Source organism: Camelus ferus, chromosome 22 (assembly GCF_009834535.1).
Source record: "Camelus ferus isolate YT-003-E chromosome 22, BCGSAC_Cfer_1.0, whole genome shotgun sequence".
Taxonomy (NCBI): Eukaryota; Metazoa; Chordata; class Mammalia; order Artiodactyla; family Camelidae; genus Camelus; species Camelus ferus.
The window spans coordinates 19,429,951-19,447,154 of NC_045717.1; the positions used below are offsets into that span (position 1 = coordinate 19,429,951).

At 54.2% G+C, this 17,204-nt stretch overlaps 1 protein-coding gene across 1 annotated transcript; it reads right to left on the bottom strand.

The window, feature by feature from the left end:
- Positions 1-12,605: 12,605 nt before the first annotated feature.
- Positions 12,606-17,112, bottom strand: IER2 (immediate early response 2). Its single transcript, XM_032465494.1, is given in 4 exon segments — positions 12,606-13,928; positions 13,930-14,079; positions 14,081-14,373; positions 16,976-17,112. Coding segments are annotated over 3 exon segments (672 nt in total). The 5' UTR covers positions 14,267-14,373; positions 16,976-17,112; the 3' UTR covers positions 12,606-13,592.
- Between the last annotated feature and the right edge of the window lie 92 nt (positions 17,113-17,204).

A 17,204-nucleotide genomic window follows, 5' to 3' on the forward strand; every position in this document is an offset into this window, starting at 1 on the left:
AGTGCCCATCAGTGAATGACTGGGTTAACAAAATGTGGTCCATCCATCCAATGGAATGTTGTTCAGCCTTAAAAAGGAAGGAAATTTTATATAAAATAGATATACAACAAGTCTCTTCTGAATAGCACAGGGAACTATATACAATATCTTGTAGTAACCTATAATGAAAAAGAATATGAAAATGAATACATGTTTACATATGTATGACTGAAACATTATGCTGTACACCAGAAACTGACACAACATTGTGAACTGACTATATACTACACCTAAGAAAAACCCTAAAGGATGACATTGAAATCTAAAAAAAAAAGAAAAAAATTCTGACACATGTCACAACATGGATGAACCTTGAGGACATTATGTTGAGTGATAGAAGCCAGTCACAAAAAGACAAATACTGTTTGATTCCAGTAATATGAAGCACTTAGATTAGCCAAAATCATAGAGATAGAAAGTAAAATGGTGGCTGGCATGGGCAGGGGGAGGGGAAAAGGGAGAGTTATAGCTTAATAAGTGTAGAGTTTCAGATTTACAAGAGTCATGGGCACAGACATAGAAAACAAACCTATGGTTATGGGGTGAGGGGTGGGAAGGGATAAGTTGAGAGTTTGAGATTTGCAGATACTAACTAATATATAAAAAGTAGATAAACAAGTGTATACTGTATAGCACAGGGAACTGTATTCAATATCTCATAGTAACTTATGGTGAAAGAGAATGTGGAAACGGATATACGTATGTTCCTATATGACTGAAGCATTGTGCTGCACACCAGAAATTGACACAACATTGTAAACTGATTATACTTCAATAAACAAACAAACAAACAAACAAATAAATAAATAAGTCATGGGGATGGGTGAATGCTGCACAATATGAACGTTTTTATTTAATACCACTGATCTGTACACTTAAAAATAGGTAAGAGTTGTAATTTTTTGTTATGTGGATTTTAACTCAATTAAAAAAAAAAGAAAAAACAGCCAGATGATATGGACACGAATGGGTGTGACTGTGTATATGTAACTTACAAAGGCTGAAATTGTAATTCCATATGATTTTTACGTTTCATGGAGTATTTCCTCTTTTGTTTTCAACTGCTTCAAAATGTAAAAAACATTCTGAACCTGAGGGCTGTGCAGAGATGGTGAGCAGATGTGGCCACTGCTCCAGTTCACCTCTGGCTTTCCCGCAAGTCATGCGTCCGTCCGGCGTCTGACACAGGCTAGTCTGTGCATAAAGAGCTGCTCAGATGAATGCCGGCATGCGTGAATATGGCAACAGCACACCCGCTTTGCAGCCAGCCCAACCAGCAGGCAAACTCTGGTACCTTCACTTCTTTCCTGAGCAGCCTTGGGAAAGTCACTTAACCTCTGTGGGTCTCTTGGGTTTTCAGCTGTAAAGCATCCTGTCTGGCGCTGTGCAGAACACATCTCCACTTCTAGAGCCTCCACTGGTCCTTTGTACTCTGCCTCCAGCTTCCTGGGTCCCCCTGGGAAACCAGGGAGCTCTGTCTTTAAGAGGGAGGAGGTGGGAGCCTCCCCACACTGGCTCACTCCTTGTGCCCGCCAGACCAGCACCCGTGACTGCTCCCCACCACACACACTCTCATCCTGGCCTAAATATATTCCAACCTCAGAGATGTTCCACGCCCCACACTCATTTCCGCCTTCCTGCCCTAGCATGGTGCCAAGAAAAAAAAAATCCCACTGGTGGGAGGATGGGGGGTCATGCAGGGAGAATAAAATGCAGCCTCGAGGGTCCTGGTCCTGATGGGGATGCTGGGAAGGCTGAGGATGAGGGATGAGGGTGACCCCCCGGACCCTGCACCCTGTTTCTCTCCTGGGCTCAGAAGCTCTGTGAGTCACCATTCTGGCAGTCGCTGGCCTGGAGCCAGGGCTGGGTGGGACCTGAGGGCGGCAGGCAGGCGGGCACGGAGACCTACTTTAGCCTCTGGTTTCTTCTCCACACCCACAGGGCCCTTGGGCCTCAGAGCCCACACCCGGGCGCCCGCCCAGTAAATCCGGAGGCCAGGTCAGGGCTCCCCACGCCCTCTGGCTCCTGAGCCGCTGCCGCCATCGCCCACTCCTGGGAACCAGGAAGAAAGAAGAGGGCTGCCTGTCTCCACCCACCAGGGACTGGCGACTAGGCCTAGAATGGCAGCTCTGCTGACCCCTCCCCCAAATGCCAGAACCTGCCAATCACCTCCAACCCCAGGACTCAAGCCAAGGTTCCAGTTGTACTCCACACCTGTTTTGGGGGAAACACACACACACACACACACAGCGATACTTTGCAGGCACTTATGTACAGAGGCAGGACAGTCAAAAGTATGTGGTAAACCTGCCCCCTCACCCTACCCCACCATGAAGCCATATCTGGGGACATTTTTGGTTGCCACAACTGTAGGAGGAAGAGCTCTGGTACCTCATTGTAAGCAGATAGGGTAGGGGGTCCCCAGAAAAAGAGAACCAGGCATGGCTTTCTTGACATAAGAGAAGCCAACTTTGGCCTAAGCCATTTTGTGATCTCAGCTCGGCTACACTGCTGGCCCTTGAACAGGTCTCAGTAATCACTGATCTTAAAGGAAGTGAGGTAGTGCAGGAGCAAAGAAAAAGCAGTCAAGAAACAACAGTTCAGATAAAACAGAGTCCTAGTTCCTCCCCAAGGGTGCACATATCAATCTGATAGTCTTTGGGTTCTGCTGGAACTAAGCTCCCCACCACCACCCCAGGTGGAGGATGGAATGATGCTGATGACCCTCCTGACTTCAGTCAACTAAAGCTTGGACTCTATCGACCTTTGCCCCATTTTGATGCTGAATTCTCTGCTCAAGCCCTTCATGAATATGCATGTACCGTTCGTTAGCTTAAAACTTCCCCAATTCTGCTGTTTTGGAGACACTGCTTTGGGAACGGTCCCTGGCGACCTCCTCCCTTGCTGCAAGTAATAAATCCTCTCTTCTCCTGATCTTTGGCTTGATGGTGTCTTCTGGCTCAATACCCACCAAGAGGTGAACCCAGTTTTAGGGGTAACACTAGTGGGTGGAGGCCAGGACTGCAACTGAACATCCTCCAAAGCACCAGGTGTCCCCACCTTGCCCCCCTGAGACCGACCAGACCCCAAATGTCAAGAGTCAAGAAACTCTGGCATATGCCTGGGTTCCGATCCAGGCTCTGGCACTTCTTCACTGTATAGACTATAGCAGGCGAATTATTCAGCCTCCCTGTGCCCCAGTTTCTGCAAAGTGGAATGAGGATAACACTGTAATAAAGCTTTGTGGTGAGGACTCCGTGGGGAGAGTGCCTAAACTAGGAAGCAGTAGCTGTTATGATTATTGTCTTTCTTAAGATCTTGTGCTTCAAGTCCCCCACGGACCTGAGTTCAAATCTCAAATCTGGTCAAGGGCTGTCACTCCTTGTCTCAGAGTCACGGCGGGGAAATGGACGAGCTACTGGGGCATGCAGTCTCAGGGCATGTGGGGGACACAGGGGTGCTGAGTAAACTCTCACTGAGCTCAGAAGTGCCTGAACCTGGAATGGGCATTAGGGGACATAAGACCATCTGGCTTCTGGGTACCACGGATGCCATAGCAAGGGGATAGGATGGGCTCTGGTGCCACAGGAGTTGGAGAAGTTTTCGGGGAGAAATCACGCTGGTCTCGAGGAGGAAGCAAGGAGCCAGGGCCGGGGGTGGTTAGCAGGAGGATGGTCCTAACTGAGGATCTTTCCCCAGCCTTCTAGAAATACTGGGTAGCCACAAGGAGGGAAATTCATTAAGAGCCAGGACAGGTACACCAGGGTGATCCAGGACAATCAGACGGAACAACCTGGGCCATGCAGAGAATTTCCCAGAGCCGTGTGTGTGTGTGTGTGTGTGTGTGTGTGTGTGTGTGTGTGTGTAACCCACTGGGCCTAGACTCTGCCTCTGCTCAGGGCGTTGAGAAGGCCCAGCCTGCCCAGTCTGACCAGAAACCCAGGTCCAAGCTTGGGACATGTGGCCCTGGGGGCAAAACCTGACTTTGGCCTCCCTAGTCTTCAGGGACAGGGCTGATTTTAGTCACAGTGGAACCTCTGGGAGATTGGGCAACAACTATGTTCCCACCCCTCCCACAGATGTCCAGAGTGGTGAGAAAGAGGGACAAGCCTAGGGAGAAGGGAGGGAGGCCAGAGGAGGCAGGAGGATGCTCAGGCTGCAGAGACAGACACATGAGTGCCTGCTGACTGCGGAGGCCCCAGGGGTCCCACTCTTGTATGCCTCCTCCTCAGTGACTCCATCTCCTTGGCAGTGGCCTAAAATACAAAGCAAAGCAAGGAGAGGGGAAGTCTTTGGCTAAAAGGAAGGCTTTGGAGGTCCCGGGGCGGGGGCTGGGGGGCCCTTCGCACAGCCTTGGTTTCTCTTTCAGACCTGGCTTGACACCCACCCCTTTCTGATGGGAATGCCTGCCCAAACGTGACAGCACTTTGAAAATCCCAGGATCTGTTTATCAGGCAGTGTCTGAGGGGCACCTCCTGGAACTCGGTACTGCAGACTTGATCGCTGCTCCTGGACCCATGGGGCCCCCAGCCCGAGGGGGAAGAGCTCCACCCCCACCCTACATGGAGTCTAAGAGTCGCAGCCGGCAGGGAGCCGGCAGTGAGTAATTGCAGGCTTGCTCTGGCCTTCCTGGTGGCTCTAAGCCAGGACAAGTTTCATTCTGGAGGGCGGGCCTCAGCAGGGGAGGGGAGGGAAGGAGAGGAGAGGAGAGGAAGGAGGGGAGAGAGGGGAAGGGGCCTCAGGTGGAGGCTAGTTGCGGGGGGGGGGGGGGGGGCTGGCCTGGAGCCCAGGCCCCAGATGCTAAGCTAAGGCCCAGGCCCCCATGGCCTCAAACACGCCCCTAACAGGGAAGGCAGCCTCTGAAGGCCTTTCCAGCCCGCCCTCCACTCTAAGGGTGAAGCAGTGAGCCATTTCCTGTCCCAGACACCAGCAAGGGGGCCCCTGGCAGCTGCCTTTCTAGTCTAGAGGTTTGGATTTGCTCAGTTAATAATGATCACTAAAAACAAAACAAACAAAAAAAACCCCAACAAAACCCCAACCCAACTGGGTCCTCATCAAGCCCCTGGGCTGACCCTGCCCAAATTGGACCCCAGGGAGGTTTCCACCAGAGGAAACAGGAGAAAAGATGGTACAGAATCACCCAGCAAGTGGGTCGGAAAAAACTGAAGAAGGGAGCTGGTGGGCGAAGCCAGTGGGCGGCTGGTCCAGGATGCCGGGAGAGAGAGAGAAAAGGCCACCCAGTGGTGACAGGGACACCCAGGCCATGGATCTCACCACCCTGAGCTCTCTTACCTTATCTGGGAAGCAGAGATAAGCTCCTGGGTATATATAAGCAAAAGTCCACCGGCCTGGACAAAGATCCCTACCCCCCCCACCCGCCACCCCCAAATCTAGGAGAGAAAGAAAACCAATGGACTTGGCTTTACTAGACATGTTTGCTCTGTGCCTCAATTCCCTCATCTATAAAACAGGACTAGTGAAAGTGCTCCTTTAATTCGGACCCAGACTCCAGGTGGGGGTTAACTAAGGGAATAGGTAGAAGGAACCCAGCCAAGCAGCCAGCTGGCAGTAAGGATCAACACGCACCGTCTCTTCTTAGAACAGGGTGTGTTACCCGGTCTGTAACAAACCAGAAGCCCCTAGGGTTGGATGCAAGTCTCCAGGGGCCCTACGGAGACTCACAGAATCTTCTGAGGATGCCTCTTCTCAGGTTAGCTCTGTAAACAGAGGACACTTTGCATGAAACCTCAATTAACATAGCACCTAATTCCCCAACACGTCCTCCCGAGGCTCCAAGGAAGAGCAGAGCGTTTCCAAGACTCTGGGCTTGGCTCACTCACTCCAGCCCCTTAGGACCACCCTGTGTTCCTGTCGAGCCCTTGGGAGAACCTCTTAAACTGAAGGAAACAGAGGCTCCCACCAATGAGGGAACTGGCTCACGGGGTGTGACCTCTGGCTAACCCTGCAGCGCAGTTAGAACAGTGGCTGGCAAACATAGCTGTTCTTTGGATTCACCTGGGACGCCTGGGTCCCCTGGCCGGGTCCAGCCAAGCCCCAGGGATCCTGGGATTTCTCAGAGCTCCGCACAGAGGCTTCTCCCAGTGAGCCGTGTCCCGTCCCCTGGTGGCCCAACCCTCAGCAACAGAGGGGAAAAGAAACAGACCCTAACGACTCCATTGAGGGCAAGGTCTGTAATCGCCTCACTGTTTCCTGGTACTTTTACAAACAAGACATGGGACTTGAGAAAAAGCTATACATGTGCTTGCTTTTTGTCAATCCCCTTGCCTGGCTCCCCGCTGCAGCTGCACCTCAAGGGAAGGGTTAACAGGAAGCGCCTGGCGTCCTGCAGCCACAGAAGCCCATTGTTCTCCAGCTGGTCCCCTCCCCCTTGTCCAGGAAGACCGTCCAGGAAGACCCTCCAGGGAGCCCCTTCAAAAGGGACGGGCCAGTGTCTCCAGACTGCAGGCCAGCCGATTGGGGGGAGCGAGCACAGGAAAAGGAAACCCGCTGGGCGCGGGCTGGGGCACAGCTGTCACTGCTGAGTCTCAGGGGGTTTCCGAGGAAGGGGGGCTCAGCTTTACCCACCCCTGTGGGGGGCAGCCCTCCCCCACAGTCCTCATCTGGAAGCCAGAAGGCTTTGATCTCGAGCTTTTAGGTACAACTTAAGCTCCTGCCTCCCTTCACCCATTTCCCCCCACCGCACCCCCCAGCATCTCTGGATTAGAAAGTTTCACACCCCACCCCTCCTCTGTCTGATTTCAGATCTTCTCTCTTGCAGGCCCTAACCGTTGGCTTTGTCTGATTAGCGGACTCTGGGTGGGGGTGGCCCTGTGTTTTGGCGGGGCAGCCTAGATTTGGAGGGGCAAAAGGAGGCAGAGAGCTGTTGGCAGTTCCTTGGGAGACCCTGGGGGGCAGGCAGGGTGAGGGCGAGCAGCTGGCAGCCAGATGTGAGTGGACAGGTTGAGGGAGAAATTAATTGGTGCCAGTGAGGTGGTGGGCGGAGAAGGCAGGACCCTAAGGGGCCCTGGGGAACTGCCTAGGTGCAGAAGGTTGGGGGAGGGGGGGGACCGTGGGACAGTAAATGCTGAGAATACTTCTTAACTGAGAGTCAACAATGTACTGGGGAAGGTGGCCCTGATCTGAAGACTGGAAGGCAGTGAGAAATAGAAGGGCAGGGAGGGGAGGTAGGGTGGGACCCAGGGGAATTTCTGCTGAGAGAGGCTGAGTGAAAGGGGCAGGCAGGGAGCTGGCTTTGGGGAGGCCTCCAACCAGGCCATGCAGGTATAGGGCCATAGCCCCCTGAGCTCAGCTGTCCTGGACACAAACTTGGGGACACCTTAGCTCCCCTAACACAGATGGGCAGAATAACCCCATACGCTGAGCTTCAGCAAACAAATGAAATCCCCTAGTGAGAGCAAACCCGGACACAAGCAGGGAAGGTCCAGGCGCCCCTGAACACAGTTGTGTGGATCTGAGCTCCACTAGGCCCTACTGTGCGGGTTTCAGGCACCGATGTGGGGTTCCCCTGGACACCAGTGTGGCGTTCTGGGCTCCCCTAAACATACATGGGGGGCTTCAGTAACCTCCACATCAAGGGCAGATAGCTTGAGCCTCAAACTCTGGCAATTCCTATTTCCCGTTTTCTGTGCTATTTACCCGATTCCGAGCCGACCCCTAGCCCCAGGCGCCCCGGGCGGAGCCTCCGCCTTCCCGGGCGGCGCCTAAACCCCGCCCCCACACCCCCGGGGCGCCCTGCAGTTAGGAGGCCAAGCGGTGACCGTCCGGGCGGAATCCGGAAGGGACAAGCTTGGGGGCGAGTAGCTCAGTGAGCGCGCGGGGCGGGGCTCGGGGATAAGTGCAAAGCGAGGTATATTTGCATGTCCCGCCCCTGCCTGTGATTGACGCCCGCATAACCCCGCCCCGCGTCCATGTAGGTTACCCACCCCGAGGGTCCCGCCTAGCGTAGATCAAGTCCCCGCCCCGCGTCGCTAGCAACTTGACGGAGACCTGTGCCTTCCCCGCCTTGGACAAGTGGACCTCGCCCAGGGTTCCTGGAACTGGGTAAACCGGTCTGGGAGCCGCTTCTGGGCTAGTCTCGACCTGCAGCCCGGCCCTTTCCCAGTTCAGCGGAGTCCGAACTGGGGCATCTATTTCTTGGGCCTCGCACAGCAGAGTGAGGAGGGAGGGGAACTCTGGATGGAGGACACCACTAGAGCTGTCCCCTACAGGGCAGTCCTCTCTGGGGCTCAGTTCCCCAGTCTGTAAGAAGTGGACATTAAAAGGACTGACTTCACAGAAAAGTAGCAAATGTATCATTCACTCACAAAAAACACTCAGTAGGCACCTCTAGACTAATCTCTGCCCTCATGGAGGCAACAAGCTAGAGGAAACAAACCTCAAAATAAATTGCAGTTGTGATAAACACTGCTAGGACCACTGCTACCAAATAGTAGTTCTTTTTTTTTTTTTTTAAGGATTTTTTTTAATTGAAGTATATAGTCAGTTACAATGTGTCAACGTCTGGGGTACAGCATAATGTCCCAGTCATGCATATATATACATACATACATGTTCATATTCTTTTTCATTAAAGGTTATTACAAGATATTGAATATAGTTCCCTGTGCTACACAGAAGAAAAAAATTTAATCTTTTTATATATAGTGGTTAACATAACATTTGCAAATCTCAAACTCCCACATTTGCCACTTCCCCTTCCCACCCTTTTTCCCCTGGTAACCATAAGATTATTTACAAATAGTAGTTCTTGATCTGAACAGTAATAAACAGAGGGGTCTTAGACCCAAATGGAAGGCAGAAGGGGAACACTTCCCTGATGATTTGCCCTTGAGCTAAGCTGACTTAACTAGGTGAATAAGGAAGGGAAAGGCGTCTTAGGAGGCAATAACAGCATATGCTAAGGCCCTGTGGCTGGGAAGACTGTGTAAGTATAATGAACAAAAAGCATGTCTTTGTGGCCAGAGTGATGCAAGATTAGGCCAGAGATGGGCTGAGCACAGATCAAGCAGACCTTTCATACAGGAGGAGTTTTGTCCCTCTTCCAGAAATAGAATTTTCCTAATTCCAGGACAGTGGGCAAAGTGATTCAATGTTATTTAAATAACATGAAATGAATCCCTCAGAGTCTCTCCTTTTTGCGCTAGTCTTCTAAAGACAGTCTTCCTTTGACAATAATGTGTCTTTAACCTTGCTAATCTTCCTTTATAACAAAGAAAGCTGTCTGGAACCTCACATTGGCTGCTGTTTCAGTAGGGTTATATGACATTGTTTCATTTTTATTGTAATTTTTATGAACTGTTACATCCCAAGTATGGGGAGTGATTAAAAAGTTTTTAAAAATTAGATAAATAATGGTACAGTTGTTAAGTAGATATGATAAAACTCCTGACCTTCGGCTGTCTGAAGTTTGGGAAATTGTATTCTAAGAGCCATGGGAAGTCATTGGTTAATGAGATAATAAATATTAAGCACAAGCATCTGCTTACCCCAGACAACCTCATTCACTCATTCAGGCCTGGGCTGGACATTTGTGGAAATAACATTCGAATGGAGGCAGAGATGCTAAATAGAATATAAATATATCCTTTCAGGTGGTGAGTAGTGTTCTAAGGAAGGCTGAGCAGGGTAAAGGAGCAGAGTGGGGTGCTATTTTAGATCAGGTAGCCAAAGAAGGCCTCCCCAAGGGGGTGACATTTTAGCAGAAACCTGAAGAAAGTGAGGATGGACTTGTGGATATCTGAGAGAAGAGCACTGCTGGCAGAAAGAAAGAACAGCGAGTGCAAAGGCCCTGGGGCTGGAACACACCTGTCCTGTTCTCCCAGCAGAAAGGAGGCCAGTGTAGATGACGCAGAGTAAAGCTAGGAGAGTGAAATGATGCCGTTTGCATTGCATTTGATCGTTGCAGCTGCCCTGTAGAATAGATTGTGGGGGTCAAGGGCAGGGAGAGGCCACTGTCCTAACCTAGGTGAGATGTGAAGGCAGCTCACAGCAGAGTGGCAGCCATGAGGGTGGGGAAAGGTTCAGAGTGGGGTGAAAGGAAGCAGCAAGAATCCCCTTTAGGTCCTGCTGTACTTGGAATATCTTAGACCCTTATGAGGAGACACAGAGAGAAGGCTTGGCTAGACAAGTCTGGAGGTTGTGAGGAAGTCCAGGATGGAGAGGGAAATTTGGGAGTCAGCCTAGAGGTGGCAGCTAGGGCCCTAAGGCTGAATGCGCCTACCTAAGGGTAAGCATAGATCGAGAGGGGCCCAGGGCCTGAGGCAGGGGCCGCTGGTGAGGTAACCAGGAGTGAGAGTGTGGGGGTCTGCAGGAAGAAAGAATCCACCCTGTCAAATCATTAGGATTCCACCAAACTCTGGAGCTGGGAGGGGAGCTCTTGTTCACGCTGAGCTACTGGAGGAAGAAACTATTTTACCAGTTCTCTGGGCTTAGCACAGCACCTATACATACTTTCCCATACATATACATATACTTGGATTACTGTATGTGCTTTTAAATGCACTGTCACCATCCTGGCTTCTAACAATAATAAAATTATAACACTTTGTGTGCCAGGCATTCTACTAAGCACTTTGCATGTATTATCTCGTTTAATACCTTCACAATAAACCTAAGAGGCAGGGACGGTTATTGTCCACAGTTTACAGCCAGGGAAACTGAGGTCCAGAGAGGTGAAGTGACTTGCTCCAAGCTGTACAGCAAGCAAGTAGAGCTGGCCATCTGGCTCTGGAATCTGTATTCCTTATCCCACAACTTCTACAGCAGGGCTTTGTCAGCCAACATCCTGGCTCTGAGTTACCTCCCATTGCCTGAGCGGGTAGACCTGTCTGGCTCAGGCCTTTCATCTTCTGGGGAGGAAGTGATGGCTATTCGACTAGATCAGTCCAGTTAGATGGGCATGTAGGTTGTTTCCAATTTGTGCCAATTCTGGACAACACTGGAGGGAACACCCTTCTGGAGCCTCCTGCTGGGCCTGAGGTTCCCTGGGGAATCTGCTGGTCGCAAGATCTGACACTTTAGTTTTCACAGCTATTGTCCAATCGATTACTCCCCACAGGGCCTGTCCCAATAACCCAAAGCCAATCCAGTGTAATGGTGCGAAAACTCCAGGCCTCTTTCAATATCAGTTGTGACGCATTTTCAATTGTGCCTATTCTGATGGGCGAAAGGGGTCTCGGGGAGGAGGGGTATATCTTAACGGGACGTATGTGGGGGGTGTTTGTCCGGGCTCCCACTCCATCTCTAGCCCTCAGCTCCCTTGGCCAGGCACCGGAAACCCCCAGGCGGCCAGGGCGGGGGCGACGGTCGGCCAAGCAGCTTCCCGCGGAAGGAAGCGCCCGGCGGTTCCTGCGACAGGATGCGCAGTGATGCCCCCTCCCCAGCCTCCGGGGACTTCCCAGGGCGGGCCAGGTTCGGGAGGGAGTTGCTCCCACGCGGACGCATTAAGCTACCGCTAGGCGTGTGGGGTTCCTGTCCCTCTACATCCCACTGGGGAGTTGTGGGTCAGGCCCCCAAGTGGGTGGCGCTAAAGTCTTTCACGTTTCCCGGGAAGGAATCGGGCTGCGGTGGAGGTGAGATTCCCCTAGGGAAGGGAGGGAGGTGGGGAGTGCGGTGGTTGCAGGAGGGAAGCAAGGGGCGGGCGTTCTGGGGCGGGGCCACCCCTCCACCGCACCCTCCTCCTCTACCCTCCCGCCCCGGGGTCAGGTCCCCGGGGTCTCGGGAGGCTTGCAGTGGCGGAGCCAGCAGTCTGGAGGCGGGGCGGGCCCTTTCCCGGAGCTGCGCTCACTGCCCGCACCTGCGGCTCCTTTGTCCTCCCAACAGCCCCCACCCCCACCCGCCCTGGGCAACGCCTACAGCCAAGCTCCTAAACCAGCACTGGAGAAAATTATTAGGGTTTCACCTTTCGGGGTGGCTAACCCGGGGCTGGGGTGGGGCCAAAGCAAAGGAGTGCTCCCATGGGCATTTCTAACCTACAGCCTCTCGCAGGGAAGCTAGCTGTTAAGGCCTACTTCACAGATGAGGAAACTGAGGCTGGGAGCTCACCTCCCAGCCTGGACCACACAATTACACAGCGGGAGACTTGAAGGGGGCATAAAGGGTGCTCAAAAGCTCACCTGCTCAGCTCCACCCCAGTCATGGGATCCCTGTCAGTGCTGATTCTGTTAATCAAGTGGGGTGAGGGGCTGTTAGGAGACTTCCTTGTCTCCAAAGGAGGCATTGGTCCCCCATCTCTGATGGGGGCACTGAAGGCAACAGTATCCACCCTCCCAAAAGTCTGAACTCGGAAAGGTCTCCTGTGCAGCCAGAATTGTAGTGGACTGTCCAAGGAACCTCCAAATGTGAAGATTAAGGAGGAGCTGGAGCGCCAAGGCACCCAGCACGGAAGTGCTCTGGCAAAGAAAAGGGGCCCGGCCCCCGCCCGCCCACTCTGCCCACGTGGTAGCCGGTCAGACGGGTTTCTGGGGCCCCTGCAAGCCTCGGCCAGCTCCTGACCCCTTAACCCTTCCCCTCCCCTGCCAGGGAAGAAAACCAGACGGGCTGCAGACTTTTTATTCAAATGGCCTTTATTTTCCTATCTGGCCTTTCGTGAAAAGGCCAGATAGATGGAGTTAACAGAATCCATCACAGTAAAGGTAAACAGAACCTCAGAACGCCCTGGCAACAATCTCCCCCTACCCAAAACTGGCCCAGTCTCACCAGCAACTGATCCCAGCTCAGCCTTACAGCGCTCTGAAAATCCCCTCCCCCCTATTTTTGTGATTCAGACCAGGAACGTCTGGGTTGATTTCGTCTGTGTGTCTGAGAGAGGGTCAAGCTTGACATTGCGAACGTATTCGCACCTCTAATGCACCAGATGAGGAACATTTTAACCTGAAATTAATCAGCCTTTAGGCCCCAAAGGCTTAGAGGCTGGGGGCAACAAGCCGCAGCACTCCGAGATGAAATGACTCAGGCTGCCCTCCTCCCATTCCCCAGGGCGGTCCACACCCCAGATCCTCCTCCACGGCCTCACACCCACGCAAGGCAACAGGAAGCTCCCCACGTCTGCCCCATGACGCAACGATGACCGTTCGCACAAGTATGTCACTGGAGGGGAAGGGGAGTGCCTGGAATTCTGAGGTTGGAAACGCAAACACCAACTACTGAAAACCCTTGAAAGGGCAGCACAGTCCCCAGTAAAAAATGAAGTCCGATCCTGAGGAGTTTGAAGAACCAAGCTTCCCTTCTCCCAGTCCCAGGAGAGGGTAAAGTCCACGTCCCAGTCCATTAAAATAGCACCTGTGGGCGCTGCAGGTCTGGGGGAAGGCGCCTACGCCCTCGGCTCAGGCTCTTCTGTGGCGCCGCTGCACACAGGTGGCGACGGCTCCCCGGGGGCAGAGTCCCTTTCAGGCCCTCTAGGCAGCCCGGGCGGCGGCTCCTCTCCACGGTTTCCGCGGGCGCTCCCCCGGGGGGTGGGCCTTGCCTCGGGTCTGCGCACTCCGGCCGACTGTTCGGCCCGCGCTCTGGGCTCCGGTAGCGCCGCTCGGGGGCCCTCAGAAGGCCACGACCGCCCGCACTAGCACGTTCAGCATATTGTCAGCTGGGCGGCAGGCCGGCTTCGCCTCGCACGCCGGCTGCGCCGTCGGGGCGGCGGCGGGGCTGCAGTTCAGAAGGCCGGAGAAGCGCCTCTGGAGGACACGCGCCAAGTTGGGGAAGGCGCCCTCCGCTTGCGCCGGAGGGATCTGCAGGCGATCAAGGACCTCCGAAGAGACCCCTTCCTCCTCCTCCTCTTTTTCTAGACGGGCTTTCTTGCTCGGGACCAGCGCGGCGTCCCCACCGTCGCTCAGGCTGCTGCTTCGCCGCTTGCGGCTGGCTTTGGCCGGGCGTTGAGGCACAGCGGGCCGGGCTCTCCTCGGCTCTCGGCGTCTCCTGCGTGTCCATGGGTTCCGGAAAGGACTGCTCACCGTCGGGGTCAGATGCCTTGGCTGCGGCTTCCGCTTCCCGCGGCGGATGCAGGCGAGGGTCAGGGGAGCGGGCAGGGCGGCAAGGACACCTCGGGCTCGTGGGCTTCCACTTTGGCTGAGAGGTAGAGCTCCCGGGCGCTGCGCATGACCAGCGACAGCTGCAGACTGCGGTGCAGCCGCAGGCCACCGCGCTGCATGCGCGAATGGTACATCTTCCACACCGACAGGGTCATGATGCGTTGCGCCTCCTTCTGTACTTCCATGGCGGCTCGACGGTGGGTACGAGGGCGACTGGAACTCCCGACTGGACAGGGCAGGGCAGGGCAGGTAGCAGGTGCACTCTGGACAACGCTCTCGTTCACGCCTCTCTCTACAGGACAACCCACGATGAGACACTGCTAGGACGCTCTGCTCGGGCGCCCGCCACCCGGGCCCTTTTGTACTAGGAGTGAAGTCACGAAGACGCCCGCCCAATCAGAGAGCCGCATCCGGGCTTTCCACAGCGCCGCAGCGAGGGACTCCTTAAAGTGACAGGGTGGAATTCACCGCGCGGAGAAAAGGAACTCGAACAAGGAGGAGCATTCTCCACTCCAAGCTGACTCTCGGAGTGGTCTCCTTTCTCAGAGCCCACCACTGCACCAGCGCGCAGGCCCAGGGGAGAGGGGCTGTGGATGGGCTCAGGGCCCACCCACGGGTTGCACTGTAGACCCTAGCCGGTCGTAGGCGGCAAGTTTCCCTTCACACCGGGGAAGACCCGGGTTCTAGTTGATACCTCCCCCGTGGAAACAGTGCCTAACATCTACCAGGCGCCTAATTAGTTATTTTTTTTAAATCAGTAACGATGCTAACACTTACTAAGCACTTACTACGTGCCAGGCGCTAAGGGCTTTCCTTTCATAAATATCTCATTGATCTACCACCTCCACTCCGCGGAGGGTGTTATACTAATTTCTTCAGGTGAGGAAAACTGAGGCGAGTGACTCCTTCAATATTTGCCCTTGTTTGGAGGTGGTAAGAAGGCAGGGCTCGCTGGCTGGCTCCAGGAAAAAGCTGACCACTTCACGGGCGGCGGATGTCTGTAAGCACTAGAGCTGCAGGCCAGGCTGCCATCTCCGCACCGCGCACTGAGCACCGCCTCCCCCCGCAGTTTCCCTGGGCACGAAATCCGTGGGCGTGTAGCTCGAAAGGCGGAGGACCCGGCCGTACCACAGTGAACACGTGGCTTCGGTCCCCCTAACCACGTAACAGTGCTCCGCCTCAGCTCCCCGGGAGGCGGAGTTGGAGTAGGAGCTGGAAACTGAGCGACGCAGATAGATAGAAAACATTGGCCCCACCTTCCGCTCCGCGCCAAGATTCCAACCTAATTCCAGTTCCTCAAAAAATGCAAAATTGTTCGAAAAACTCCATTCATTCTTAGTGCGGGCCCTTTAAGAGGAGGTTCTCCCTCCCCTTGTCGGCGCGAGAGCCTTCCCGCCACTTGAACTGCCAGACTTCCACGACTAAATTTGGAAGTAATGACGTAGGGCATGCGAGCCAGCCGCTTCCGGCAGCCCATATAAGGACAGGAGCCCGACCTCTATACTGGACAGTAGTCGGCTTCTTCCGGCCAAGCGGGGGTGGTGTCTTAGCCTCCGAACACGCCCCCTCCGCTCCCCATCTCCCGGCAGCTAGGGCTGGCTGAAGCCCCAGGTTTCCGGAGCGGCCTCCGGGGGCCGACGGAAAGGGAAAGGAAACTTTTGCTTCCTTCCTTCCGGAGGCCAGGAATCTGTAACAACCCTCCGGGAAAGCCCCCTGCCGGCGGGTAGGAGCCACCTCAGGGCTCACACTGACGCCATCTCCCAGATACCTACACAGAGACCTTGCCAACACAAGCAGCTGCTCCCTGACGACCCCTTCATTCTTGTTCCCTCCATGGAGACCCTGCCAGGCCCCCTTCTATGTATTCCTCCCCCTCCCCACAAAATTGATCCTCTCCTGCACCTCTGGAGCACGCTTAGGTCCCCCACACCCAACCCCGGCACATGGGGACTCTTAACAATTATTCTCTCTTCTAAAAAACTCCTAAGGCCTCTCTCACTCCCTCCTCTTCCGAGACAGCCCGCACTGTCTATGGAGTGTGTACCTACTTTCACTTTAACTGAACACCCAACCCCCACACCTCTTGGTCTTTCTCTTGCCTTTCGAAACAGCCTACATTCTATGTAGTATGTATCTCTCTAAATAAATCTACCTTTGCTCAAATAAAAACATTCCCAAACTGTCCCCATTTAGCGATCCTGCTACATATTACGGCGACCTGCTGAGGACGCTCTCAACCCCGCCCCCCTTACCCCCAACCCCACCTTGAGACTCCACAATGACAAGCCCAGCCAGCCCCGGAGCTATCTCCGACAAACAACAGAGGCAACCCTCCAAGGACTTCCTCAGACATCTCGCTGGAGAGATCAGGACCCCACTCATGCGACGGCTGCCCCCTCGCAAAAAGTGCTTTCCCAGAGACCCCACACAGAAAAGGCTCGGTCACACAGGCGGCAGCGCCCTGAGTCTCCAGACGTTCCTGGCCCCTCCCCACACGCAGAGGACTTCCCTGCAGACCATTCTCAGAGCCACCCCAGCGTCGCACTCAGAAAGACTCCATCTCCAGGAGCATCTCCAGGATCCCCACTCACGGCCACCCCACCCTAGGGCAACCCCGAGGCGCCCCTCCTGCGCAGGAGAAAAGAAGAGGGGAGAGTCCAGCAGAACTCCCCACAGAAAGCCCCCGCTTCACCCCGCCCCCCCGGGAAGGTGGGGAGACCACCTCTCCCCATACCCCTTCCCAAACCTACCACTCCCGATCCTGGGCTGGGACCATTTCCCAAGGCGGGATCTAGGTGCAGGCTCAGGGAGTCCGTTAAAATGATCTACAAATTGAATGAGCCCCTTCCCCAGCCATGATCTCGCCTGATTTGAAAGAGACTAGTATTATTTACATTGCTCAGAAGGGAAACTGAGGGTGCGCAGCAACATTCCGAAGACTGGGTCTCGAACCGAGGGATTCGGAGCTCCGACTCGAATCCAGCCAGACAGAACTAGGACACTGCTGGGGGCCAGGAAGAGAAAAGAGGTACAGGCGGACAGGAAGCCGTCTCTACCCAAAACCAAGATGGCCGCAGAGAGAACGGAAGTTTCCGCACTTCGGGCCTCCAAGGCCTCTCTTTC